The sequence below is a fragment of the Muscardinus avellanarius genome, assembly GCF_963383645.1.
Source record: "Muscardinus avellanarius genome assembly, chromosome: 3".
Lineage (NCBI taxonomy): Eukaryota > Metazoa > Chordata > Mammalia > Rodentia > Gliridae > Muscardinus > Muscardinus avellanarius.
The window spans coordinates 54,142,201-54,169,007 of NC_137788.1; the positions used below are offsets into that span (position 1 = coordinate 54,142,201).

Consider the following 26,807-nt stretch of genomic DNA (forward strand, 5'->3'; position numbering starts at 1 on the left):
AATTTTTACCAACCTCTTCTTTCATTCCCCCAAATATATCAGAGAATCCTTGTAAAATCTGTTTAAGGTTATCTCTTTGTTATCTGGAGATTTTTATATGGTTAGATTGCATTATAAGCTTATAATGATCATATTATCAGAAACTTTGAAAAAAATTTAACCAGATTTTTAACTATATTTTTAACTCAAGAGGCTGAGACAGGAGGATGGAAAGTTCAAGGCCAGCCTAGGCAACTCATGAGATCCAAAATAAAACTTAAGAAAGGCTGCAGATGTGGCTTACTGGTAGAATGCTTGCCTAGCATGTGCAAGGCCCTGAGTTCAATCTCCAGTACTGAAAGATAAAATTTAACCAAATGAATTATGGTAATAGAGACTTAAAAAAAAAAAAAAGACAAAATCTTGTTATGTTATCCAAGCTGGCCTCAAACTCACAATCCTTCTGGTCTTGTGAACAGTTGGAACTATAGGTGTGGGCCACTGTACCAGGCTCCATAAAAATTTCCCTCCCTCCCTCCCTTCCATCTCCTCCTCCTCTTCCTCCTCCTCTTCTTCATCTTCTTTATCTTCCTTCTCTTCTCTTTTCTTCTTTCTTTTTGCAGTACTAGGGATAGGGACATTCTATCTAAAAAAACAGGATCTCACTACATTGTGAAGGGCCTAAGTAGGTAGCTGAGTTTGGCCCTCTTGTCTCAGCCTCCCAAGTTCTGGGATTCTAAGTATGTGCTACCACACCTAGGTATTTCCAAAGATTTTCAAAGTAATTACTAAAATGGACATTGTTCATAATGGATACAAGACCACAAGCATCAAGCTTTCCCCTCTCCTCCCTTTCCCTTCTGCTAGGGATCTACTCCAGAGCCTCACACATGCTAGGCAACTACTCTGCCACTGTACTAAATCCCCGGCTCTCATCAAACTATTTCAATAATCTCAAATCATCATACAATAGCCCTTTTTTTTTCTAACTAAAAACCTATAAAACATTGGAAAAATTTTAAAACCTTGGTATATTTATAGGGTAATTATGAAATAGAATGCTATACCGAATGGCAAGCGATAAATTTTCCTCACAAGGAATGACACAGAAAACTGGTGTATTTTCCTTTACTGAAAAACGTCTGTTGTATTTCAGTAAGTGTAAGAGTCCATAATTTATTACTACTCATATACATAATTTATTCTACATACTACTAACAAGAAAAAGAATGCTACCAAATAAAACATGGTATGCTACCAATTTTAAAATAAATATAAAATTCAGAAATAAAATATGAGAAAGTCTTCCCTAAAACTGATGAAGTACAAAGGAACATGCGTATGGAGCTTGGTGAAGAGAGGACTAGTCAAAGAATAGGAAACAGTATTCTTTTGATGCCTAGACAGGATAAGTAGGATATGTCTGTCCTATTGTCCAAATATCACATTGGTATTCTACAAGGAAGAACTGGGCTACTCACCCTTCAGCATCAGGATCTAAAATAACAGCCAGCTCTGTTAGCACAAGGCCTGCCAGGTAGTGCTGCTGGCGGAAAGGCACAGACAATTCAAACATATTTGCAATCTTCTGATCTTGTACATTTGTAGAAAATCCAGAACTCTGGTGGGATGTGTGGTAGAAAAAAACTCTTTAAGAGCTATACAACAAAGCACCCTACAGTTATCAAAAGTGAGGTAAACCTTACCTAGGGCAATTTATTTTCTATTACTATTATTAGCATTAGAGAAAATAACTGCCCTTACTTTTATTTTAGTACAGGAAACTATAGTAAAATTTTTATTAATACAATTATTTTGTAATTGAAATTAATTTAATTTCCCTTTTCTCATATTGAGGCTTTTCTATTTGTTTTCTCCTTAATTTTCTTAGCCACTGAACATTTCAGTATCATATTCTAGCGGTAAATAGGCAACTAAATACAAATGTTATATGTATTCAACCCAAAATATAAGAGAAATATTCAGAGTGAAGGCTATTGTTTCTAGAGAAACTCCATATACCAGTAAAGTTATTTTTCAGAAAGCATATTTTTTCTGGAATTATTATTTTTGTGGTCTACTCACTGAGTTTCCTATAATTTTACTACTGCAAAATAGCATTCCCACAAGATATAGTCCATATTCAAGATCACTTGTGGAAATTTTATACAATATTAAATTTCACATTTCTTTATGGAGAAATCATCTCCTATAAGTATATGTAATTCTTTCTGGTGGCCCCCACAAAAGCCATGTCTCTCTCATCTCTTAAAATTTGAAAATTATGCAGTCAGTTAGATGAGAAAGTAGACAAGAAAACAGAAGAACTTCCATGAGAATTCCCTGGCTGAAAGAAATGATCAATAGGAAGTGCAAACAAATGTGTTTCATGGAAAGTTTTAGAAGCAGTATCAATGACCAATTTCCCTCTGTGTAACCATGTCTTTTGCAGAAGACAATGACAGAAAGGAAAAGACCAGTTTCATTCATTCATTTATTGTAAACTATAAATGTTCATCTAGTTTCCTTTGAGATTTCTGGATACAAGAGTTAGTCAGGGATTCACAGGAATGCATGAAAGATTGACTTCTTTCTCTACTCAATTATACTTCATCCCCTTTCCTTTCAGAGGTATTGATCCCTAGTTGACCCCAAACCTCTCAGTGTCTACTTCAAGAGAATTCAATTTGTGAAAACATCTAAACAAGTGAGTTTATTTTAGGTGAATTTACTCAGATATGCGTAACCCTATGAAGAATATGGTAGTCTTAACATGGGCCTTAAATAAAACACTGGTTTAAAGCCTGCCATTTTTGACTCAGTGACCCTTCTGTGCTTCTATTTTTTCATCGATAACAGAATTTACCTCCTAGAGTTGTTCCAAGGATGAAATAAACTAATACTTGAAAAGCACTTGGAACGGAGTCAGTCGTTCCGTTCTTACTCGATAAGTATTTTTTCCATTGCTTAAAATCCTTTTTTAAAATGTAGACTGTAACAATTTGCATGTTCATTCATACATGTAGCATACCTGAGATGTTGCAGAAGAAACAGAAGGTGATGGAGATGCAGGTGGAGTAAGTAAGCTGCAGGGTAAGTTTAATGTAACATAGTGCTCATGGCTGCAGATGATTCGCAGAAAATCCAACCTCAAGGACACCAAAACACTTGGATTTGGTAGTGAATAAAGCTTTGAAGACACCTTGTAGACATTGCGTAAACAAGAGAACACCAACTGAATGTGTTACTTTTCTAGTAGTAATATCAGAATGACATATAAGATAATTAAAGGACAGTACTCAGTGGGCAGTTTGGTGTTTTATTACTTAAATAACAATACTGGCTTTTTCCCCAGAGTTACTGCTAAATTTAAAAAATTATAACTATGAGATTTACTGTATAAGTTCATCTTAAATTTCCAATATAGCACTAATATTTCCATTTTTCAAAAAATGTATATTTTGAAGGAAAAGTAGACTATCAAAATAACTTCATATTACTTCTTAAGACAGCATTAGTGTTGGTGGTGTATGTGTATATGTGGTACTGGCTATTGAACTCAGGGAATTCTACCTCCAAGCTATACCTCCAGCCCTATTTTAATTTTTCTTTTGAAATGGGGTCTGTGTTTCTGAGGGACTTGTTAAGTTGGTGAGGCTGACCTCAAACCCAAGATTCTCCTGTTTCAGCCTCCCAAGTACTGGGAATACAGGTATGTGTACCATGCCTACAGAAATTCTTTTGTGTGTGTGTTTTATACCTGTATTTATAATTGTCTATTCATTTTCCCAGATATATCATAAGAAACTTGAGCAGACATATTATAAAATGGCTTACAAGCTTTAATATCCCTAGAGTCAAGCTCAATGTTTGGCAAGTGTAAGGAGTCAATAGTTCAAGAATAAGACAGTAAGTTTTGGTAATAATAGTGTATATAATTGAGGAAAAAAATAAAACTAAAACATAATACTTCACAAATATCTGCAAATGGCTCAGTGTTCATGCATAGTTAGCTCTATTAAGAGAAACAAATAATAAAGGCATACAACAGAACCGATGTTCTAGAATTTTAAATATTATGCCAAAATAGAATTCTTGACCCACAGTTCAGAAAACAAATTTGTGGACCAGCTAGAAAGTGTTTCATAAGCACTGTGCCCCACTTTATCCTCATGACCCAAATAGGATTAAAGATATTCTGTAATTCTGGGATAGGACCCAGAGACCTGTATATTTTTAAACTCCTTTCTGGTAAATCTGGAATGATAATATGCTTAGTAAACAAGTGGCCAATCAGAACCAATAACTAATGTTATCCAAAAGGCAGGCTTCCCTGTTTATGGAAAAGGTCCAAAGTGCTTTTAGTTTAGCAAAGACTAGAAAATGAATGACAATTCAGACTTCAGTAAACATCTGTCCATGTCTAAACTCCACTGTCTAGAGTTATATTAGAAGGTAAACAGAGGCAGCTACTTTTTTTTTTTTTTTTTTTTTTGCAGTACTGGGGATTGAGCCCAGGGGCATTCTACCTCTGAGCTACACCCCTAGCCCTATTTTTAAATTCTTTATTGTGAAACAGAGTCTCACTAAGTTGTGGAGGCCTCATTAACCTGTGATCCAGAGGCAGCTACTTTAAAAAATTTCTCAAGATACAAAATGTTCAGCTAGCTGTTCACTGAGTATAAATGTTGCACTTGCATGATATCTTGAGACTGCTTTACATTACTACTGATCTATTTAACTGCTCCAGGATAGGAATTAAAGAGTCATTGAGTGGACTACTACAATCAAGGAGAAGCCAACTATACTGATATCAGCTTATCATAATCCTTGTGCCCTGATAAGACAAAAAGTAATTTACTTTTGCCTTAGTAATACCAATATATTAGTAGTAATAACATATTGTGCTACTTTTTTAACATTAGTACATAGTTGTGCTCTTGAAGCTTCAACCTTGGAAAGAGTTAAGACAGTATTTAAGTCATATGATGGCTAATTACTACTAATTATGTATTACCTGTTTATAGCAGGACTTTATAAGGCTAAAGACAAATCCTCTGTCCATTATAGACAATAGATCATTGAGAAAGAATGCAAGGCTTGTATTGAGTCTCTCCACCATTTCTGCATCCTAGGAAACAGAATACAAAGCCAAATCAAATAAAAGCATGCTACTGTGATCTCAGCTTAAAAGAGAGAAAAGTGAAAAAAGAGTTATCATTACCTTCTGAAACCGTGAAACGATATCACTAGCAATTGTGCTGACAAGAGCAGCAATGTCATCCATGAAGCGTTCTGGGAAACGACTTTTCCTTGGAGCATCAAGTTTATCATTAAAGAATAAATGGTGCACCATACTCTTTACCTGAAAAAGGACATAAGCCATTAGCCATGGTTTTTGCTTTGTTTTGGTTTTAGTACTAGAGATTGAAGCAGGGGCATTCTACATCTTAGCTACACCCCCAGCCCTTTTTAAATTTTTTATTTTGAAATAGGGTCTCACTAAGTTGCTGAGGGTTAGCTAAGTTGATGAGGCTAGCTTCAAACATGTAAACCTCCTGTCTCAGCCTCTGAAGTACTGGAATTATAGGCATGTATCATCAAATTTAACTAATACACGATGTAATTTAATAGGTGGTTGAAATATTTTTTAGCTTTTCAAATACTTTTAAAAAGCTTTCTCTATTATATTTTGTATGTGACAAAGAAATATCAAACAATGCAAAACAATCACTTTATCCCTTTCATATAACTATTCTAGCTATCAATAGAAAAGTTACAGAAAAATTTCTTCCTATAAGAAAATAATCTTTAATTAATTTTGTTCTAAGATTCATTGATTTTGCCATTTCAAATTCCCAATGATAAGCCTTAAAAAGTTAGAAAATCTGTCTTTTGTTGCATCTACAGCATCTATTATAAAATAATATATAATAGGAATGCAAAATAATGAAGAGAACAAGTTAAGTTCAGAAAATGCTGTTAGATTCTTTATTATAGCACTGTGGAATAGTAATAAAGAAACTTCAAGTTTAAATTCAAGAAAATTGAAGTTAAAATTCTATAGTTAGAGCCGGGCGTGGTGGTGCACGATTGTAATCCCCGCGCTTGGGAGGCGGAGACAGGAGAATCGTGCAGGTTCGAAGCCAGCCGTGCTGGCTTAAGACACCCTGTTTCCAAAAATAAAAATAGGTCTGGGAGTGTAGCCCGGAAGTAGAAGGGCTTCCAGGAACCCCAGTACCACAGGGGGGAAAAAAAAAAAATTCTATAGTTAGTATATAGCACAACCGAGTTTTAACTTTCATTCTTTTGACTTATATTTAAGAAATCCAAACATACATGTAAGACTTTTAAAAAATGAAAAATTTTTTATCTTATGAATAAAGATATGAATTACAAATTTGGTATTTATCTTCTAAGAGAATATGAATTTTCTGTCACTTATATATGGTACCTGATTTACTTTTTCTATAAGTCATATATCAGTACTTTCACTTATGTGATCCCGACTTTACTTCCTTCATCTACCCCCCAACCCTTCACTCTCTCCTTTCTTTTTTCCTTTTGTTGTTGTTTTGCTTCTTATTTATTTTTTACATACTTCTTTTTTTTTTATTTTTTTGCGGTATTAGGGATGGAACCCAGGGGCATTGTACCTCCGAGCTATACCCCCTGCCCTATTTTTCAGTCTTTTTATTTTCTGAAACATGGTCTGACTGAGTTGCGAAGGGCCTTGCTAAGTAGCTGAGGCTGCCTTCGAATGCTGGGATTAAAAGCATGTGCCACCACGCATGGCCCAAACTTTATGTTTCAGAAGAAAAGGTTTCATTGATTTCAGCCTTCTAGGTCTAAAGAGAAAGAGGAAGAGGAAGATTCCCAGTGCCAGAATGCCTGGGTTTAAATCATAGTTCTGCTACCATAACTTAGGCAAGTTAACCTTTCTGTGTCTTGGTAATAAGATAGCATATTATAATTATTTGTTGTTCAATTATGTATGTATATGTATACACACATTTTTTTTTGGGGGGGGGTGGTACTAGGGGTGGAACCCAGAGGCTTTCTATCTCTGGGCTATACTCCCAGACCCATTTTATATTTTATTTGGAAACAGGGTCTCACTAAGTTGCTGAGAGCCTCACTAAGTAGCTGAGGCTGGCTTTGAACCTGCACAATCCTCCCGTCTCAGCCTCCCAAATGTGGGGATTACATTACCACAGCCGGCTGTGTACACACATTTTATATACTATAAATGTGTTCATTTACTAAAATATTAGTTCATTAGTTTTCTTTTTAGTTTCATTTATTGAGTTAAATAGTGCTTTTTTTTTTCCTGGCATTTCACTAAGAGCTTTCTAACCATAATATGGTATTACTTTACCCACTAAGCTCTTTTTACCTTTGGTATAAAATCTATAGCTTTGCTTTATATACATGCATGTTCATACTGAGAAAGAATATATCCATCCTTAAAAAAAAAAGCTAGCTTCTGCACCTACCTTTGAAAAATACATAGTTAAAATAAACCTCACTCTACAATTTCACCTAAGTTGTACTGAATGTCACGGCACAATTATTATTTAGAAATGTAATACATGTAATTTTGTCTTGGAGGGCATGAAAGACCATAAATGTATAATAGAAAATATTTCTAAAATAAAAAAATGAACTAACACAATTGTTCATGGGAAGAAAATATTAAAGAATATATTTAGTTTGCTCACCATTAACTCAAAAAAGAACCAGGCTTGTTGCAAAGCTGATTCCCGCACGCTGCCACTGCAAACAACCCACTGCAAAGCCAGCTCCTCATGAAAAAGCTATCCAGAAGTAAATCCAAAGTTATTATCAAAGTCTAATTTGCTGATCATATAAACCAAATAACAGTGCAAATACAAATGAAGATATAATGAAAATAAGCAAAATAAGGCATGTGAACCACTCAATGATGCAGTGAAGACACCCATTAACGAAACGGCTATTTATGCATGTAAGACGGTGGCATGTTGAACAGCTGAAAAAATTACATGTTATCTTGGAGTAAAATGTAATTTTAAAAGGACAGGTAGGATATAGCCTCCTAAATTGTACTGCAAACAGAAACTAGACCAAAACACAGTTAAAAATAAGATCTCGTTTGTGTCTTAAATATGTATTTTAACATACACAAATACACTCATGAACTTTGCTTGTACAATTTAGGAAATACCTTTAAATTTAAACTTTGCTAAAAGCCATTAATTTTCAAGTATTTAAATTTTTTTAAAAAATCACAGAAAATTCCTGCCTTATAATGGATATGCATACAAAGCATTTGCAAAGTAGTGTATATTAATATGAAAAAGGACTAACAAAATTGTGCATAAGGGAAGCAAATTGACATATCTTACTAAGAGTGATAATTTTTCTAACTCATCTTCCTTTCCCTGGAGATTTAAAACACAAAACAGAAGCAGTTACAGAAATAGAATTAAGATTTGATACATTTTTTGGTACTAAAATTTGATGATCAAATTTGAATTCACTAAACTCTAAAAACAGTCAATCCCCAAGATAAAAACATTAGCTTAGTGTAAAAATGCCTATACTGGAGAGGTAAGCCCAAAAAGGCATCAGACAAGCAATGCCTTTTTTTTTTTTTTGCAAAATATAATTTTAAACATAATACATTTTTTTGCAAAATATAATTTTAAACATAATACATTTATTTTAGTATCTCATATTGGTTATGAAAATAAATCTACATCTACATAATGGCTGGGATTATTTTCCCCCTGTATAAATTGTCTTCATATGAATCTACCTTTTTAGTTGGTAAGCGTCCCGTTAATGTTTGTAAGAAACTTGACGTCTCTGTGTGCGAAGACATACGATTACAACTTCGATCCATAGCCTATGGAGTGAAGATGAATGAATGACCAGAGAACATCAACATCGCAGTGGATGACTTTGCCACTCAAGGATTAACCATCTATCTTACTGCTTATCTCATTTACACTATTTTAAGCTGCTTTAATCACAATGTATTAGAAGTATGAAAGTGGTTTCCACCTATTTTGTCCTTTAAAAAGATGCATATTTTAGTGATTGTAATATTTAAGGTGCTGCAAAGAATGAAACTTTTATCTAAGTGGTTTACACACATGCACATATGTAGTAAAAATACATAAAAAGTAAAAACATACTTCTCAACTGGTCTCTGACCAAAAAAGAAACTAAGGATTTTGTATTCAATAAAAAAGTATAGAATGTTTTCTTTTTTCACTATTACCAAAAACACTGTTCAAGTTCATCATATGCTGTATCAATTATAAATCATTCAGAATATTAAATATCACCATATTTTTCTTTAAGAACAAGAAAATTTTCTCCAGAGCCAATACACAGGTGAGAAGTATATTTTAGGGTATCATGCAGGTATTAGCTATCAGGCAACTAGTCTGAAGTAAGCAAAACTTAATTCAACTCAATTACAACAAATTTCATACTTTGCAACACAGTACAAATTAAAATGGATTCTTGCTTCTGGAATTTGATCTTATAGCATGGGAATCATACACTGTTCACATTTAATTTTAACTACTACTAGTCTTTCTATTAAGTGACTATGAAAAAAATGACAAGATAGTGAGGTCTAATTCAAAACAACACACTAGTTACACGTTTAACAAAAGCAGATGGAAAGCTGTTGCATTTTTCCACATAAAAACATGTAAAACTCCTGTAAAATATGTGCAGCCCCTAAAGTAGAAATTGCTATAAAAGCCATCAATTGCATAAGCGGCAGGCACTGAGAAACTGATAGGGTGTATAAGGAAGAAGGGGAAGAGGAGACAGGAAAGGAGAGCATTACTGGTGCAATTGGTGGTTCATGCATAGTAGTTGGAAAATGTGCTAAGTAAACAAAAATACACACTTTTTAATGATTAAGAAAAGCAAGCCACCGAAATCATAGTATGTACTAAAAAGTAATGTTCTAAAGGGAAACATCAGCAGCCAATACAGAAACCTCCAATGTAAACACCACCTGTGTTGACTCTGCACTTGGACTGGGGTTGGATCCCCATGGGGCAGCTTTTGGACCACCAGTGTTAACCCAGGAATTGGAGCGATCTAAACCCTAAGCATATAATAGAAAGCAGTTGGAAAGGAAAGAAATATTACATGTTGCATGCTATAAATTATTCTTAAAGAAATCCAGACTTTTTAATGCAAACATGTTTTTAATTAGTACTGTTAAAGCAACCAAAATTTTTAGGCATCTATAGAGTATTAATTCATCCAAACTATCTTATTATATAACATAATTTTTATAAAATAACAAAAACATTAAGTATAAAATGTAAAGGTAATTTCTCTTTACGTAAAGGAATCACTCTGATGTATCAAATAAAGTTCCCATTAAGCATTACCCTCCCAAAAGCTCATTAAAGACAGTAAAAGTTAGCAGCCGATAATTTCCTCTGAATTGAACTGAAGTTTAAAAGACAAAAAAGGAAAAAAAAAATTCCATTCTTTGGTAAAAGGCTTTCATTTAATTACATTTTTCACTAGCTGAAAACTATGGTGCAGTGAGTCTACAATTCTACTTGATCTCGCCTCTTCTTTCACTTTCTTTTAGGGACTAGGAAAAATTAAGTCAAATATTATGAAGAAAAAGAAGATGCCTAATTATTTTTCCTTCCTGGTAACAGTTTGGAATTGTGTTGATTTTTATTGAACTGATTGTAGATAAATACAGTGGGCTACTATTTTATATAAATATTATAAGCAAAAACATTATATTGGGATCATCTATGAAATTATGTCTTCATCATTACTTTCATTAACTTAAAGTTTTATTAATGCCAGGTGTGGTGGTGTACGCTTGTAATCCCAGCGCTTGGGAGGCTGAGACAGGAGGATCGCACATGTTCAAAGCCAGCCTCAGCTCCTTAGTGAGGCTCTCAGCAACTCAGTGAGACCCTGTTTCCAAATAAAATATAAAATAGGTCTGGGAGTGTAGCCCAGAGGTAGAAAGCCTCTGGGTTCCATTCCTAGTACCACTATAAATAAATAAATAAACAAACAAACAAACAAATAAATAAATAAATAAATAAACTGTTTCATTAATATGCTACTAATGAATACAACCAGAGTGAATTGTCTGTCTTTATATTAAAGAGGCTATTTCTATTTTCTAAACTTGATAAATCATCAGAATCGCAAGAAGCTTTATAAAATTCAGATTCAGAGCCCTTTTGCCCAAAATCCAGATTCAGTAAAGTGAGTTAAGGACATGAGAACCTGCTAATTTGAAATGGAGCAAGTTATAAAGAATTTTTGGAGGATTTTAAGGATAAAAATAATAAGGACTACCCAACATAAGCCAACTAAAATAATTGGGCCTGAGTACGGAGCCACACCAAAAAGCACCAAAGGAAGGCTAGATAAAATAAAACAAAAAATTGTAACAGGGGCCGGGCGTGGTGGCACACGCTTGTAATCCCCGCGCTTGGGAGGCAGAGACAGGAGGATCGCGCAGGTTCGAAGCCAGCCGCGCGTGCTGGCTTAGGAGACCCTGTTTCCAAATTAAAATGTAAAAATAGGTCTGGGAGTGTAGCCCAGAGGTAGAAGGGCTTCCAGGAACCCCAGTACCACCAAAAAAAATAAATAAATAAATAAAAAATAAAAAATTGTAACAGGGGTAATCAATTCTGTCTAGATGTAGTGCCCCCTGTGAAGCTTAACAATAGCAACAACAACACATGTGCAAGACTGCACTTCAAAACAAGTATATCAGCGTTGCTTGTGTGAGGCCCAGATAAGAGTATTTTTTAAATACTTCAAGAATTTCAAAAGACGAGGAACAAGAAAATAAAGAAGTATTGCATCCATTTAGGGCTTTGGTTTCAATGGGTGAATATTTCCTTTGCTTTTCCCGCTTTTTTTTTTTTTTTTTTACAAAAATACAGGGAAGTTGAAATAATGGCATAATAATCACCCATCTCTTTTCATTTTAGACACTGAGTATCTAAAATAGAAATGAATATTCAAGTTCCAGCTTTCCTGCTTACTAATTGCAAATAAATAAAATATATAATCTCTTATTCAGTTCTATATTTATTAAACAGGAATAATGAGAGTCTCCTATTGTAAGGATCAGGTTAATTCATGAAAGTAAATTACTAAATGTAATGCTTTAAATAAAGTAAACTCTCAAAAATAGTTTTTACAAAAAGTTTCCATATAGCAGGGCATGTTATAACTCAGTGGCACAGGCTTGTAATGCCAGTACTTGGGAGGCTGAGGCTGGAGGATAGCAGGTTTGCAGCCAGCTTCAGCTACTCAGGAGGCCCTCTGCAATTTAGTGAGGCTCTGTTTCAAATAAAATAAAAAATGGGGCTAGGGATGTAGTTTGGAGGTAGACTGCCCTGAGTTCAATCCCCAGTGCCACACACACACAAATCTTCCATATGTATTTTAAGATACTTTGTAGTAAAAGGTGAAAGATTCATAGGATCTGAAGAGAAACCTTAATGGGGTATTTAGAAACTTTCTGACTTTCTGTATTTTTAAATTATTATGTCCACTGGGGGTGGAACAGGGGCTTTTCTACCTCCGGGCTATACTCCCAGACCTATTTTATACTTTATTTGAAAACAGGGTCTCACTAAGTTGCTGAGCCTCACTAAGCAGCTGAGGCTGGCTTTGAACCTGCGTGATCCTCCTGTCTCGGCCTCCCAAGCGCGGGGATTACAAGTGTGCGCCACCACGCCCGGCTTTTTGCATACACTTGAAAATATAGTTTTTTGTGTTAAAAAGATACTTTGTAGTAAAGTAAATTAGATAATATCTAAATACTAGTAAAATTATATAATCAATAGATTTTTTTAAGAAAAATAAAATATCTGCCGTCTCAGAACTCCATTATAATATTTCAAATAAAAACAAGTCAACTGGCATGTTTTTCAGGTAAGTTAAAACAAAGTTTTCCACTATTCTCCAAAATTATGTCTCTAGTGTATAAGTACAAAGTTCTTTCAGCCACATTAAATTTTATAGTCACTATTCATGCTACAAAAATAACAAAACAAGCATCTGAGTTTTGCAGAGTTGTAATTGTATTCTTCTCTCCCATAGAAGTCCAGAAGAAGAGTAATGATAACTTCACTGTACCCATAAATTCACTTTTTAGCTTGCTGTTTAATAATTTCATTTAAAACTAAGGTACATAATCTATAATGTTAGAATAAAAATATTGTGCCATTAATTGTACTTTATAAACACAATACTGATGATCTGAACAGTTATAATTATACTGTTCAGTATAATTAGTCAAATAATTATTTGACTTTAAATAATTATTCAAATCTAAATATTTAAAGAAAATTGGTGGCAACTTAATTTATAAAGCAAATAACTTCCATAATTCAAGCATTACAAAGCTAACAATTATAGTAAATAGCCCTTGGTGAAGCAAATTCATGACTGATATTTACTAATATAATAACATTATGTTTACAAATTTCCAAGTAACACGGAACAGATTAACTTGATGTGTGCACATATGTATCTGTGTGTGGTTTTTTGGTGTTTGTGGGTTTTTTTTTTGCCCAATCCCAGTAACATTCTAATTATCACATTTTTTTTCTGCACAGTTGGTATCAAACTCAGAGCCTCACATATTCTAGGTAAGTGCTCTTCAACTGAGCTATACCTCTAGCTCCCAGTAACATCATTTTGCCCCATAGATACAGATAAGTTCCTTAAGCAAAGACAATACTGTATTTGATATGATGCTAACATTCATGTCATAACAAAAATATTTGGCCTCGTACCTATAAGATCTCAGTATAGTGCTGAGCACAGTAAGCTCTTTTTTTTTTTTTTGGGTGGTACTGGGGTTCCTGGAAACCCTTCTCTGGGCTATACTCCCAAACCTATTTTATAGTTTTATTTGGAAACAGAGTCTCTTAAGCCAGCGAGGCTGGCTTTGAACCAGCACAATCCTCCTGTCTCTGCCTCCCAAGCGCAGGGATTACAAGCATGCGCCACCATGCCCGGCAAGATCTCCATTTTGAGAAATAAAAACATGAGATGATATATAAGAAACTACATCTCAATGCATAATTGTACTGACATTTGATTAAAAGCAAAAAATATTCAACCCTCATATTTATTTATAAAACTAATGTTAAAAACTCAGAGGTATAATGCCCCTGGGTTCCATCTTTATACCTCAATTAATAAATAGTAAAAAAAAAATTGAGGTTCTAATCTATCAAATATGTCACATATAGAATAACTCTAGAATTATGCTAAGTGAGACCTAGTACATATCGTATAAAAATTAAGAGACATTTTAAAAATAGAAGTTTGAGGAATAAACTATAGCTCTTTGATAATATTTTATAGTTCACAAATCAAATTTTGCCTACTAAAGAACTATATTTTATAATATATAAATAATGCTAAGTACTCCCTCTATTAAAATGAGATATGATCAAGAATAAAAACAAGCCAGGCATGGTGGTGCACGCTTGTAATCCCAGCACTGGGTGTCTGAGACAGGAGGATTGCGGTTCACAGGCAGCCCCAGCTACTTAGGTCCTTCACAACTCAGTGCAACCCTATTTCAAAAAAATAAAAAAGACTAAAAAATAGGGCTGTGGGTGTAGCTCGGAGGTACAATCCCCTAGATTTCATCCCCAGTACCACACAAAAGAAAATGAAAAAATTTAAAAGGCTCTTTTCTTAAACATGAAAACATAAATTGGTGGGAAGCCTTCTCTTTGGTCATATTACCAAGGTTACTCTGTAAGACCTTTATGCATCCACACAGCATTCTCTCTGAGTTCACAAACAGTAAAAGTTGTTTAACTACAGAAATATTTTTATAGACCTTTAAGTTATCGAAATAACATGTTATCTTTTAAATTACAAGGCAGCAAAATGTATTTTACCTGTAAAAATTACAAATTACTTAAAATAAGCAATACTTCTTTTTCTACAATGCTTACTATAAGTTACTGTTCATTAATGTAAGCAAATTAATTAGATGCTTCTATAACCATGAGCTGTATATATTTCTACAACTATACAAATTATAAGAGTAGTTTTAAAAATACACTCTTATTGGGGTATTGTAACTCTACATCACTGTGTAAAGTGACGGAAACATACATGCTCATGGCACTTGACATTTCCCCCTGGATCTCACCCTGCCTCTTGCTAGAGGTTAGTGAGATTGGTAGTGACATTGTAAGAGTAGTTTTGAAGTTTTGAGGGTTTTTGTTTTTGTTTTTCTTGTTCAGTGCTGGAGATGGAACCAGGGGCATTATATCTCCAAGCTTCACTCCTGGTCCTATTTTTAGTGGTTTGTTTTTTATTTATTTATTTATTTATTTATTTATTTATTTTTTGAATCAGGGTCTCACTGAGTTGTAAAGGGCTTCACTAAGTAGCTGAGGCTGTCTGAAAACCACAATTCACCTGTCTCAGCCTCTTGAATGCAGGGATTATAAGCATGTGTCACCACATCTGGCTTAGTTGTTTTTTTTTTTTTTTTTAATCAATGTTCACTTATTTCTCCGAACAAACAAATCTAGACCTTTAAATGTTTTATTGTAGTTCAGGGTAAGTGTTAAGCATGAACCCTATAACAGGTTTATTAATTTTTCTTATCACAATTAATAGCAAAGAAAAGCTGGCTATGATTCCATGTAAATGGTGCCTTCTTTTCCAGTAGTAAAAGATAAAATTTTAAGTATTTTGGCCAAAACACAACATGATGTGATTCCATGGCCTCAGTCTTTCTTTCCTTTTGTCTGTTTTGCTTAAAATCTAATTTATAGCTGGCCGTGGTGGCACATACTTGTAATCCCAGCATTCAGGAGGCTGAGACAGGAGGATTGTGCAGGTTCTAAGCCAGCCTCAGCTACTTAGCGAGGCCCTTTGCAACTCAGTGAGATCCTGTTTCAAAATAAAAAATAAAAAATAGGGCTGGGGGTGTCTCTTGGAGGTAGAATGCCCCTGGGTTCCATCCCCAGTACCTAAAAAAAAAAAAAAAAAAAAAAATCTGAGTTATATTAGTATTTTAAAAAGGCAATAATAATTCCTTTTGAGGAGATAAAAAGATGGATGCTTTAATTAAAATACTGCTGGATCTTATATTAGATGGTCTTTCTTTTGTTGTCTGGAATAATCACTATTATTAAATAAAATCATACTTCTTTAATCCTAGTGCACTTCACACGCAGTTTCCTATGACATGTAGCTCTATTCCCAACCAAGGTTAACAATTGTTTTGGAAATTTTTTGAGAAGGGGTGTTCATACTTTAAATCAATGCTGACATGTCGCTTTTAAACATCAGTCACATAGGCCCATTCTACTTGTAAAGAAAGTCAATCTAACCATTTTTCACATGATGAAGTATCAGACAACAATAAGTTATATGTAACTTGATATCCTGGAGAAATTTTAGAACTTGGCAGACCTTTTTTTTTTTTTTTAAAGTTATTTTTTATTTTGAAACAGGTTCTTATAAGTTGCAGAGGGCCTAATTAAAAGTAGCTGAGGCTGGCCACAAACCTGCAATCCTTCTGTCTCAGCCTCCTAAGTACTAAGATTACAAGTGTGTGCCACCATGCCTGGCTGTAAACTAGTTTTTAATAGCAATCATATTTAATAGAAATATGAAAGTGTTTATTGCTAAAACAGAAATGTACTATTTCTTGCTTATTCCTAACTCAGAGCAGAAATAAACAATTTTTTGTCTATTTTAACTCAAATACATGTCAGAATTAATAAATTAGACATTTCTAATTTGCTTATAAACTGAAAACCAAATTTAGAGACACACATGTTCAGTTTACCTTACTGCCAATGATTGACCGAACTTCATCATCTGGAGATGTGGGAGTCCCAGATATATCTGGATTACTATTACTAAGGCTCCGAGAACGATTTAAATTAAGGCTTGCAGGTCTCACAGCAGATCTAGCCATTGTGGCATAATGCACTGATCCTCCCAAACCTCCAGGACCTGGAGTTGCATATAAAATAGCACATAAGTAAACACAAAAAATTAGGAAAAAAACATGAAAAAAACCTGCCACCTTACACAATTTCACAAAGATGAAGTGTTCTTGTTTCTAAAGAAAAAATACTATAAATTTAAAAATCAACAGAAATTAAAACACTCAAGAAATAACCACAGTTACACAAAATATCCTATTTTATAGCAGTTGCTAAAACCATATGAACTATAAAATCACTGTGTTAGATACAGAGTGTCCCCAAAGAGCCCATCTATTAATTTTCAAGGCTGATATAGTTAATCTCATCATAGACAAATCCTCCAATCAGGGTGGCAACCTAGGGGTGGGGTGAGGCTGGAGAAGGTGGGTTCTGGATGCGTGGCCTCAGGGACTGTGCTGTCTTTGAATCCCCTTGAGTGCTAGCTTTCTGCTTTGGGCCTCCTCCTGTGATGTGAGGAGCTGAGCCTGTGAGCACCTCTGTGCCATGAATGACAGTTTCATAATAAATAGAATACAATACCTGGTGATGGTGAATTAGGATAAGTATTTGGTAGACGAAAAACATAATAAATATATGATGCAAGAAGGTTGTTTCTGCCATGCTGATCATGATTTCCTTCCAAGTTTTTATGAAGTCGATTTATAATGGATGCCATGGCTTCAAAAGATGCTTGACCTAGATTTACTTTTAAGAAGAAAGAAAATACTTTAAAAAATTTAGAATCTAAGTTTCATTTAGATACGTACTATCATCTCTACATGCATTAAGTATTGTGATTATACACAGTATGTATATTTGATATTAATTTTAGTGACATCTTGTATAAGCTAAACCAAAAATAGTTTTCTAAACAAAATTTACATTAAAATATATGAATTTGATTAGTCAAAAGCCAAAATATTACTCAACAGATAGACATTAATTTATAAAACAATAGAAAGCACATAGTAAGAAAAATATCTGTGTATCACTTTTGAGAAGCAACTTTTCAATCTAAAAATGTAAATGACATACAATGAAAATATGGTTTAGAACTTAAAAATATTAAGCCCAGTGTGGTAGCACATGCTTGTAATCTGAGTAGGTGGGAGGTTGAGACAGGAAGATCAAGGTTCTGAGACCAGAAGACAGCCTCAACAACTTAGTGAGGCCCTCTGCAACTTAGTGAGACTTTGTTTCAAAATAAAGAATTAAAAAAAAAAAAAAAAAGGGCTGGGGATGTAGCTTGGAGGTAGAATGCCCCTGGGTTCCATCCCCAGGACCACCAAAAAAAATTCTTTTTAATATCAACAATAAAAATGAATTATTAAAAAGGCTACTAGTATGACAATAGTGAATAAGCAATTTGGTTGAAATTAGTGAGTTTGTAAAAGGAGAAAAGGGGCTAGAAAATCAGGTTAAGACTGAATAGCATTTTAATGCAGTACTAGACATTCAAGTCAGTGTACCAAAAGAATTTTGCAAAAAAAAAAAAAAAATTTGCATGTAGTCCCAGCATTTGGGAGGCTGAGACAGGAGGATCATAGTTGGTGGACAGCCTCAGCTACTTAGTGAGGACCTTTGCAACTCAGTGAGACCTGTTTAAAAATAAAAAATAGGGCTGGGGGTGTAGCTCAGAGGTAGAATGCCCCTGGGTTTCATCTCCAGTACCACAAAAACAAACAAACAAACAAATAACAAAAAACAGAATTTTGCAAAAATGAGGGAATTCTGATAGCACACTGAATAAATGGGTAAACCCAATACTCATTTTGAGCAGTAGAGCCTCAAATTCTATGATTTATTTAGTCAAGACAGGAAATTATGAACAGATAATGAGGCCAATTAAGCGTTCCTCAAAGTAGAATAATCAAATAAAATGGTCATTTAGGAAGATAAATCTACATAAGCTGAAGTAGAAGGGAAAAGAGACTAAAGACAGAAACCTGAGTGAGTTTTAGCAATCCTGTGTTTCTGGTTAATTTCTTTCTCTATTTTCTCATAGCAGTTATTCCAAATCATCAGAATCCTTCTCAAAACTCAGGTCCACTTTACTCTTCTTAGAAGCATTAGCATTTTCTGGCATTATAAACAAGTAAATAACTCTCCTTTCCCAACATGGTACCTTATACACAACAAATAGGAATCATAGTTCTTTTCTTATAACAAGGTTAGAAATGCCAAATTATAAATTTCATGATTCATCCCCAATTAAAAGTAAATTACCTATTTGGCCAGCAATGACTGGAGGTCTAACAACTAAAAGTATCAGTTTATCAAGCAGAAGATGAAGAAATCGGACCACTGGTTCCAGCTGAGATGAGTTCAATGCTGAAATGCTGCTCTTCAACTCGTTTTCTAGGTTATTTTCCATGATTCGCATGTCCCCAATCCGGACTGGGAACATGTGTTCATCCAGAGCATTGACCAAAGCAAAAAACTTGTCAAGATAAGGATCCTAAAACGAAGAGTAAACAAACATCTAAAGAATTTTAACTTTGTAACTTTCCCAATCCAAAAGAATTATTAACCACTAAAATATCATGGTAATTAATACAAAATACACATATAGGTATACATAAGCATTGTATCCAATTAATCATATCTCTTCTTACTTACTATTGTTAAAATAACTTCCTCAGGCTAGGCATGGTGGCGCACGCTTGTAATCCCCATGCTTGGGAGGCTGAGACAGGAGGATCACGCAGGTTCGAAGCCAGCCTCAGCTACTTAGTGAGGCTCTAAGCAACTTAGTGAGACCCTGTTTCCAAATAAAATATAAAATGGGTCTGGGAGTATAGCCTGGAGGTAGAAAGCCTCTGGGTTCCATCCCCAGTACCACCAAAAAAAATAAATAAATAAAATAAAATAAGTTACTTAAGAAATCTACTGATACTAATGAAGAATCTTCTTTTTTTAGTCTGAATTTGCCCTATCCTTTGAAGCTCAATTATCATGGCAGGTATCTGAGTAACTTACCTGGGCCCATTGTTAACTTTGTCATACTCTATAATACTGGAGGTAAGACTTCATAGTTCTCCATAGTTCTCTTTTGTCAGCTGCCTTGAGGTCAGCCTTGGACAGCAGAGGGTACAGGAGGCAGTCTGAAAGCTTAAGGAGTTGAAGCAGACTTGCATTCCTCTTGTTTTCTAAGTAGTAGCTAGCAGATACGAATGTTGCAGCTCAGAGTGAAGGGACATAGGCAACAGTGATCACCACAAAAGTGGTGGCTGTCATACTTTCACGGCGGGGGCTGTCCACTGAGTTTCTATGATAATACCACTTGGCAAGCAACTTGTTCTTATAGTAGCATCATAATCTCCTCAGATGTCTGAAGTCTCTCTTCAGAACTCCGATTCTCAGCTTTCAGAGTCCCCCTGTAAGTTCCTAACTTCCTTATGTAGTACTTTCTGTAACTGTTATGTCAGTTAGCATCACAGAATTCTCTTTTATCCCCATTACCACAAAAAATCACCTTTAAGTGAGTTAATAATTTTTTTAATTTAGTAATTTTTTCCATTCAAATTACTGATAGATTTGTCTCCTGACTAAATCTTGATTGCTATTATTTAATCTCCTTTTATACTGCTAATAGAACCAGTCTTATTTAAAGTAGTGATATGTCAGGTCTCAGGAAAGAAGCTTACTCTCTTAGGTTCCTATATACCTAAAGAGGACCTGTGTTGACCAATGAGATATGAGCCAAAATCTGTTAGAACTATGCAAAGATTTATACTTGCTTAACAATGAAAATAAACTTTAATAAAAGGTAGCAATGTTGTACAGCTTTACATGTAAAATTCTGATATTGTTCTATATGTACATATTTAAATGAATCAAAATATCTTTATTGTGATACATCTGTATGTTCAGTACATTTCAGTTACATGAAAAGTATGACACATCATATGAAGAACTTATCTTCAACTGATTATTTTAAAAAGGTTATGACATTTGGTCAATGTTATAAAATTTATGAAATTTCAAATATTAGTCATCAAGACTATGAATGCCAAGATGCTACACAGTGGATACTTGCAGTTTATTCTGTTCCAACATTGTAGAGATTCTTTTGTGTGTATGTGGTACTGGGGATTGAACTCAAGAGGCGTTCTACCTCCAACCTACTCCCCCAGTATGGTTTTATTTTTTATTTTAAATTAGGGTCTCACTAAGTTGTTAAGGCTAGCTTCCAAGGGATGGCTCATGGGCCTAAACTGTTTGTGTAAACTGTATGGTTTATGCTAAAAACCTGCTTTCCTTCTGGGAGTCTAGAATTTCTGCATGTGTTTGGAAGAGAGTGCCTACATGACAAGCCCTTCGAAAAATTTTGAGAATTGAGAGTCTCTACCAAGCTTTCCCAGCAAGACAACATTTCATGTAGGTTGTTTCAACTTGCCCTGTGTGCCTCCACTAGGTGAGGACTCACAAAAGCTTGACCCTGTTTCCTCTGGACTTCACCCCTACACCTTTTCCCTTTGTTGACTGTTTCCCATTTACTGGTATTAGTGAGCTCTTCATGGCTATGACCAAAATGCCTGAAAAGAACAACTTAGAGCAAAGGTTTATTTGGCTCATTGTCTCAGAGGTTCAGTCCAAGGTTGTTCAGCCCCACGGCCAAAACTTCATGGCAGCAGGGTGTGGGGGAAAAAGGCTGTTCAGCTAGGAAGCAGAGAGAGCAAGAGAAGAAGGGGCTAGGGATAGATATAATCACCAAGGCCATGACCCCAGCGAACTACCTCCTCCAGCTTTGTCCCATCTGTCTACAGTGACCACCCAGTAAATCCATTCAAATTGCTAATCCATCAAGTAGATTTATCCACGGATGAGCTTAAAGCTGTGATTCAATATTTTACCTTTGAACACAACTACACTGACAACACATTAGCTTTTCTGGGAGGACATTCCATATTCAAATCATAATACCATCCTATCACTAAAAGAAATCATGGCTGTGATTATGACTTATTATAGTCATAAATGAGTCATAAGTTCTCCCAGTAAAAGCACTAATACTGAGATAAGTTTGGGAAGCCTTCCACACTGCTCCTTGCTTTTATAGGCTGGTAAACCCCTCAATTCCATTTTAAACACTTGCTTCCTCATTCTACAGTTTCTTCCTGGAAAATCACTTTTACCAATTTAATTTCTTCAATCACATTTATTGTTATCTCTAACCCCAAACTCCAAACTAATTACAACTGTCTATAAGACATCTTCATCTGAGGAACATAAACACTTCAAGCTAATAGAGGTTGAAAAATAAACTCATTACAGCTCCATAATTACTCTCCTTTAGTATGCTCCCAAGTTTACTTTTATGATGTTCTCTGTTTCTAACCTAACTTAGAAATTACCATCTACCTGGACTCTCAACTTTATGACATTCAAGGTCCTTTGTAATCGGCTACCAACCTGGGATTCATCTAGCATAGTTTCCTATGGACTTTAAATTATGAAAATTAGCATAATTTCCTATGCACTTTAAATTGCATTCACACCATATTACTCACTGGTGCTTGAACACACTATTATTGCTTTGTATTTATTATCCAATCGTCTGAGTTGCCCACTCTTCCTTACTCTGCATGATAAATGCCTACTTACGAGCCTCTTAGTCCTTAGCAGAACAAACAACTCTTTCTTCTGTACTTGAAAGAATTTAGCCAACACAGTACTAATTTTATTGTATTATAATTATTTTTATACTTTCTATTGCATTATCACTGTTAACACTTTCCCCTATTTCCTTGAAGGAAAGCTCTTGACAAATAATATCTCTGACCACAGGGAACCTATGGTATAAAGAGGAGGGGGGGAATAAGTGTGTATTTATGTGTATACACACGCAGAGAGTGAGTATGAAAGTACAACAGAGACAGACACACACACGCATGCACACACGCACACACACGCACGCACGTACTCAATAAGAAGTGCAGGCTCAGCTGACACAGAGTGACAGAGCTGCTATATTGAAATGAGTTTCCCAAGAATAAAACCCTTCTGAGGTAAGAAGAAATTCTGTTGAAGAGAAGTCAAATGAGTATCAGGAGGAAAAGCATTCCATTCATAGAAAGACTAAATATAAAATCTTAGAGGGGAAACTGGCATGGTCCATAGAGTAAAGAATTTGGAGTGAATGGTCCCTACAAACCCTTTCTGTTTGAAATACATGCATCTATGAGAAATAAAATGAGCTGGATGATAGTTTATTAATTCTAATTGTTATTTTCTGCCGTGTACCAGAAACTTAGAAATAAACAAGTCAATGACACAGAAAAGCAAAATGTTTGCTTTTGTTGACAATCAATAAAATTTTGCTTATTCCTTAAAAAAACTTATAAAATCTATATGTTTTTAGCTGGTATATATTCCCATAAGTCTCATGAACGATAACAAAACTGACTTAAGTACAATATAATATGTTCAATTTTTCAAGGAAAACTTGATCATAACAATTATTAAAACTCACTTGTGTATGAATAGATGAAACAGCAACAACTTCAACATTAAACACACCTTTGTGATTATCTACCCATTTCATGCCGGGTAGAGGAACCTGTAAGATATTAAATATAATGATCACAGATGCATAAATACACTATGAATTCAGAAAACAAAAAATCACAATATCTCAATGAGAAAAATGTGGAAATATATTTTAATCACTGTAAATAAATTAAAAACTTATATTTCATCTTTCTTATAAAATTAGTAATTTCTACAAAAGAGCTAGAAGGTTCAAGGAAAAACAAAATGGAAATAATGTCCCAAATTTCTACCTTACCAGAGACATATTGCCTTATATCATTCCAAATCTTCCTCTATATATACATTTTTTACATACCCTTACAATTAATATCAAGCATATTATTTTGAAACCAATTTTTTACATATTATATATTGTGAATCTCATTTTATATCAATAATACTCCAGTGGTTTCTAATGTTTATTTTCTTTATTTTAAACATTCCTATTATGTCTTAATTGGGCTTTAAACATTCACAAGCAAAGGAATTCTGTTGTTATAAGGAAGGATTAGAAAACTTTTTTCTGATGTAAGTTGCTGGAAATATAAAAAATTATTTCACAAAAAATTATTTGTGTGTGTGTGTGTGTGTGTGGGGTACTGGGGTTCCTGGAAACCCTTCTACGCCTGGGCTAACTCCCAGGCCTATTTTTATACTGTTTTTATTTGGAAACAGTGTCTCTTAAGCCAGCGCGGATGCGCGATCCTCCTGTCTCCACCTCCCAAGTGCGGGGATTACAAGCGTGCACCACCACGCCTGGCGTGGTATTATTTTAAAAATAATTTTTAAAAATTATTTTTAAAAGTGAGTTCGCAGGCATGGTATCACACACCCGTAATCCCAGTACTTGGGAGTCTCAGACAGCAATATCCCAAGTAAAAGACTAGCCTCAGCAACTTAGTAGGACCCTGTTTCAAAATAAAAAAATAAAATAGGTCCAGGGGTGTATCTCAAAGGCAGAATGCCCCTGGACTCAACTCCTAGTATGTACCTCAAAAAAAAAAAAAAAGAAGTTCATAAATTTATAAATTTTCTCAATTCCTTCTGCTGAGTATAATCACATTATATCAAGGCTAGAAAAAATCTTTTCATTTTATTTTATTTTTTTGGTGGTACTGGGGATGGAACCCAGGGGCTTTTCTACCTCTGGGCTATACTGCCAGACCTATTTTATATTTTATTTGAAAACAGGGTCTCACTAAATTGCTGAGAGCCTCACTCAGTAGCTGAAGCTGGCTTCGAACCTGTGCAATCTTCCTGTCTCAGCCTTCCAAGCACTGGGATTACAAATTTGTGCCACCACACCCGGCAAGGCTAGAAAAATCTTAATGAAAAAAGACAACAGGCTTTTAGTATATATAGACTTTTAGTATGTTTAGACTATATATAGTCTAACTATAACTTTAAACTATATATAAAGTTTAAATTATATATAGTTTAAACATAAGTTTAAACACATAGACTATATATAGTCTAAAAGGTGAAGAGAAGAATAAAGATAGGCTGGGGACCTCAGAAATCATGGAACTACAAGGCATACTCATGGGTTTTATTTTTGCCTAGCATATCCAAAAGTGGGTGCTAGAGAGAATGGCTATCCAGAAGCACCAAAAAAGGCAGAAAGCACCCCCCCCCCAAAAGCCTGCTTTTTGAGCCAAAGTCAACAAAACTCCAGCCAGTCACTAGGGAATCATTTTTGCTCCTCTCTCACCTCCACAGGCTGATCGGGAAGCCTAGCCTGCCACCTCAGGTAGCTGTAATGAGGTGCCTCTCCCCCAAGACCAACCAAACATACTTGGGACAGTATCAAGGAAGATTGGTTGGGAGCCCATCTCCTTTTAGTGATACAAGTCCCTAGCCAACTGTGGTGTCAGTGAAAGTCAAGCAGGGGGAAGTAACAATGCACCCACCCCCCACAACCAGGGAGGTATCAATTGAGGCTTACTATAAAGCTAATGTAGTAAGTTGAAACCTATCAAAGCAAGATATAGCTTTATCTCTTTCTGTCCAAAGAGTTTTGTTTGGCTAAAAACATCTTTACAATGAAAAACCCATTTCATCCACTCCATCTTAACAAGAAGTACCCCAGCTTACCCCAGGGAGTAAAAGAAGACAGAGTGGAGAATGCAGACCTTTACCTATACCTGGCAGTTGTGCCTCCCTCCCTTGCTACTAAAACAAAAACCTAAATGAGCATTATTAGAATTTCATAATACCCCAAATGCCCACAATGTAACAGGAAATCACACATTATATCAAGGCTGGAAAAATCTTACATGAGAAAGAAAATCATGAGACACCATTACTAAGATGACATAAATGTCGGATAGATCTGACAAGACATTTAAAGCAGCTATCATAAAAATATGATACAACTAACAATTATGAATGTCCATGAAACAAATTTAAATAGATTTGGCAGAATAAAAAATTTGAAGGAATCTTTCCTATGCTTTATCTTTTTATGTATGGAAAGAAACCAAATAAAGTCAGTTTTCCCATTATAAATTCTAATACTAAGTAAGAGATTAAACTGAGGCAAACCTTTATTAGTTCTTTTAAACATTTTTGAAAAACAAAGCTAATGTAGTAAGTTGAAACCTATCAAAGTAAGAAACAGCTTTTTATCTTTCTCTTTCAGTCCAAAAAGTGTTTTGTTGGGTTAAAAACATCTTTACAATGAAAAAAACATTTCAATCACTCTGGAGAACGACAATATGAATGATACTGACCTCAGGAGACAGTACAGAATAAGCCTGTGGTGGTTTTTCCAGTGAAACTGGCAGGCAAAACTGGCCAGTCTTCAATCGTCCATTCTGAAGCATTGGTATCCACTTTTAATAAAAAGAAAATAACATCAAATACATTTGTTAGAAAAAAAACAATTACTTGAAAAGTTTGTTTCAGGAACTTGGTACAAGCCAAGTTTGTCTCATATTATCAAACATTAAAGGAGTTAATTATATAAGCAATAATAATAGGCCTCTAAAGAGAAGTTTCTCCAATAATATTTAATAAGTAGCGTCCCAAAAACATCATTACTACTACCCATGCAATATTTAATAAAAGGGATCCTTACTATCTTAAGAAAAGTTAATCCCAAATAAAGACCATGAAATGAATCAGTTCTCAAATTCATATAAAAACTTTAATGCAAACAGTAATTAATTAGCTATTAGTGCTGAAAATCAAACTAAAAAGTATAAATTTATTTTCTTGTAGTTAGAAAAATGCATGTCACAAATGCAAGAGAGAAAAATAATGAATTAAATAAATGTTGGTCTTTCTCTTTTG

General features: G+C 34.7%; 1 protein-coding gene across 9 annotated transcripts in view; it reads right to left on the bottom strand.

Moving 5' to 3' along the window:
* The window catches only part of DOCK7 (dedicator of cytokinesis 7), a gene marked incomplete at both ends in the record, with an annotated part of 202,642 nt that overhangs the window by 55,896 nt on the left and 119,939 nt on the right, over window positions 1-26,807 (bottom strand). For 4 of the 9 annotated variants that reach the window (XM_080692022.1, XM_080692021.1, XM_080692020.1 and 1 more), the window contains 12 exons: window positions 1,461-1,600; window positions 3,011-3,181; window positions 4,997-5,110; window positions 5,204-5,344; window positions 7,701-7,796; window positions 8,780-8,869; window positions 10,004-10,096; window positions 16,835-17,004; window positions 17,520-17,684; window positions 19,206-19,437; window positions 23,455-23,541; window positions 26,246-26,347. In XM_080692022.1, the coding sequence (XP_080548148.1) occupies window positions 1,461-1,600; window positions 3,011-3,181; window positions 4,997-5,110; window positions 5,204-5,344; window positions 7,701-7,796; window positions 8,780-8,869; window positions 10,004-10,096; window positions 16,835-17,004; window positions 17,520-17,684; window positions 19,206-19,437; window positions 23,455-23,541; window positions 26,246-26,347 (1,601 nt within the window). Of the gene's footprint in view, window positions 1-1,460; window positions 1,601-3,010; window positions 3,182-4,996; window positions 5,111-5,203; window positions 5,345-7,700; window positions 7,797-8,366; window positions 8,403-8,779; window positions 8,870-10,003; window positions 10,097-16,834; window positions 17,005-17,519; window positions 17,685-19,205; window positions 19,438-23,454; window positions 23,542-26,245; window positions 26,348-26,807 lie in introns of all 9 variants that reach the window. The other 5 variants (XM_080692026.1, XM_080692025.1, XM_080692023.1 and 2 more) reach the window with 3 other exon arrangements.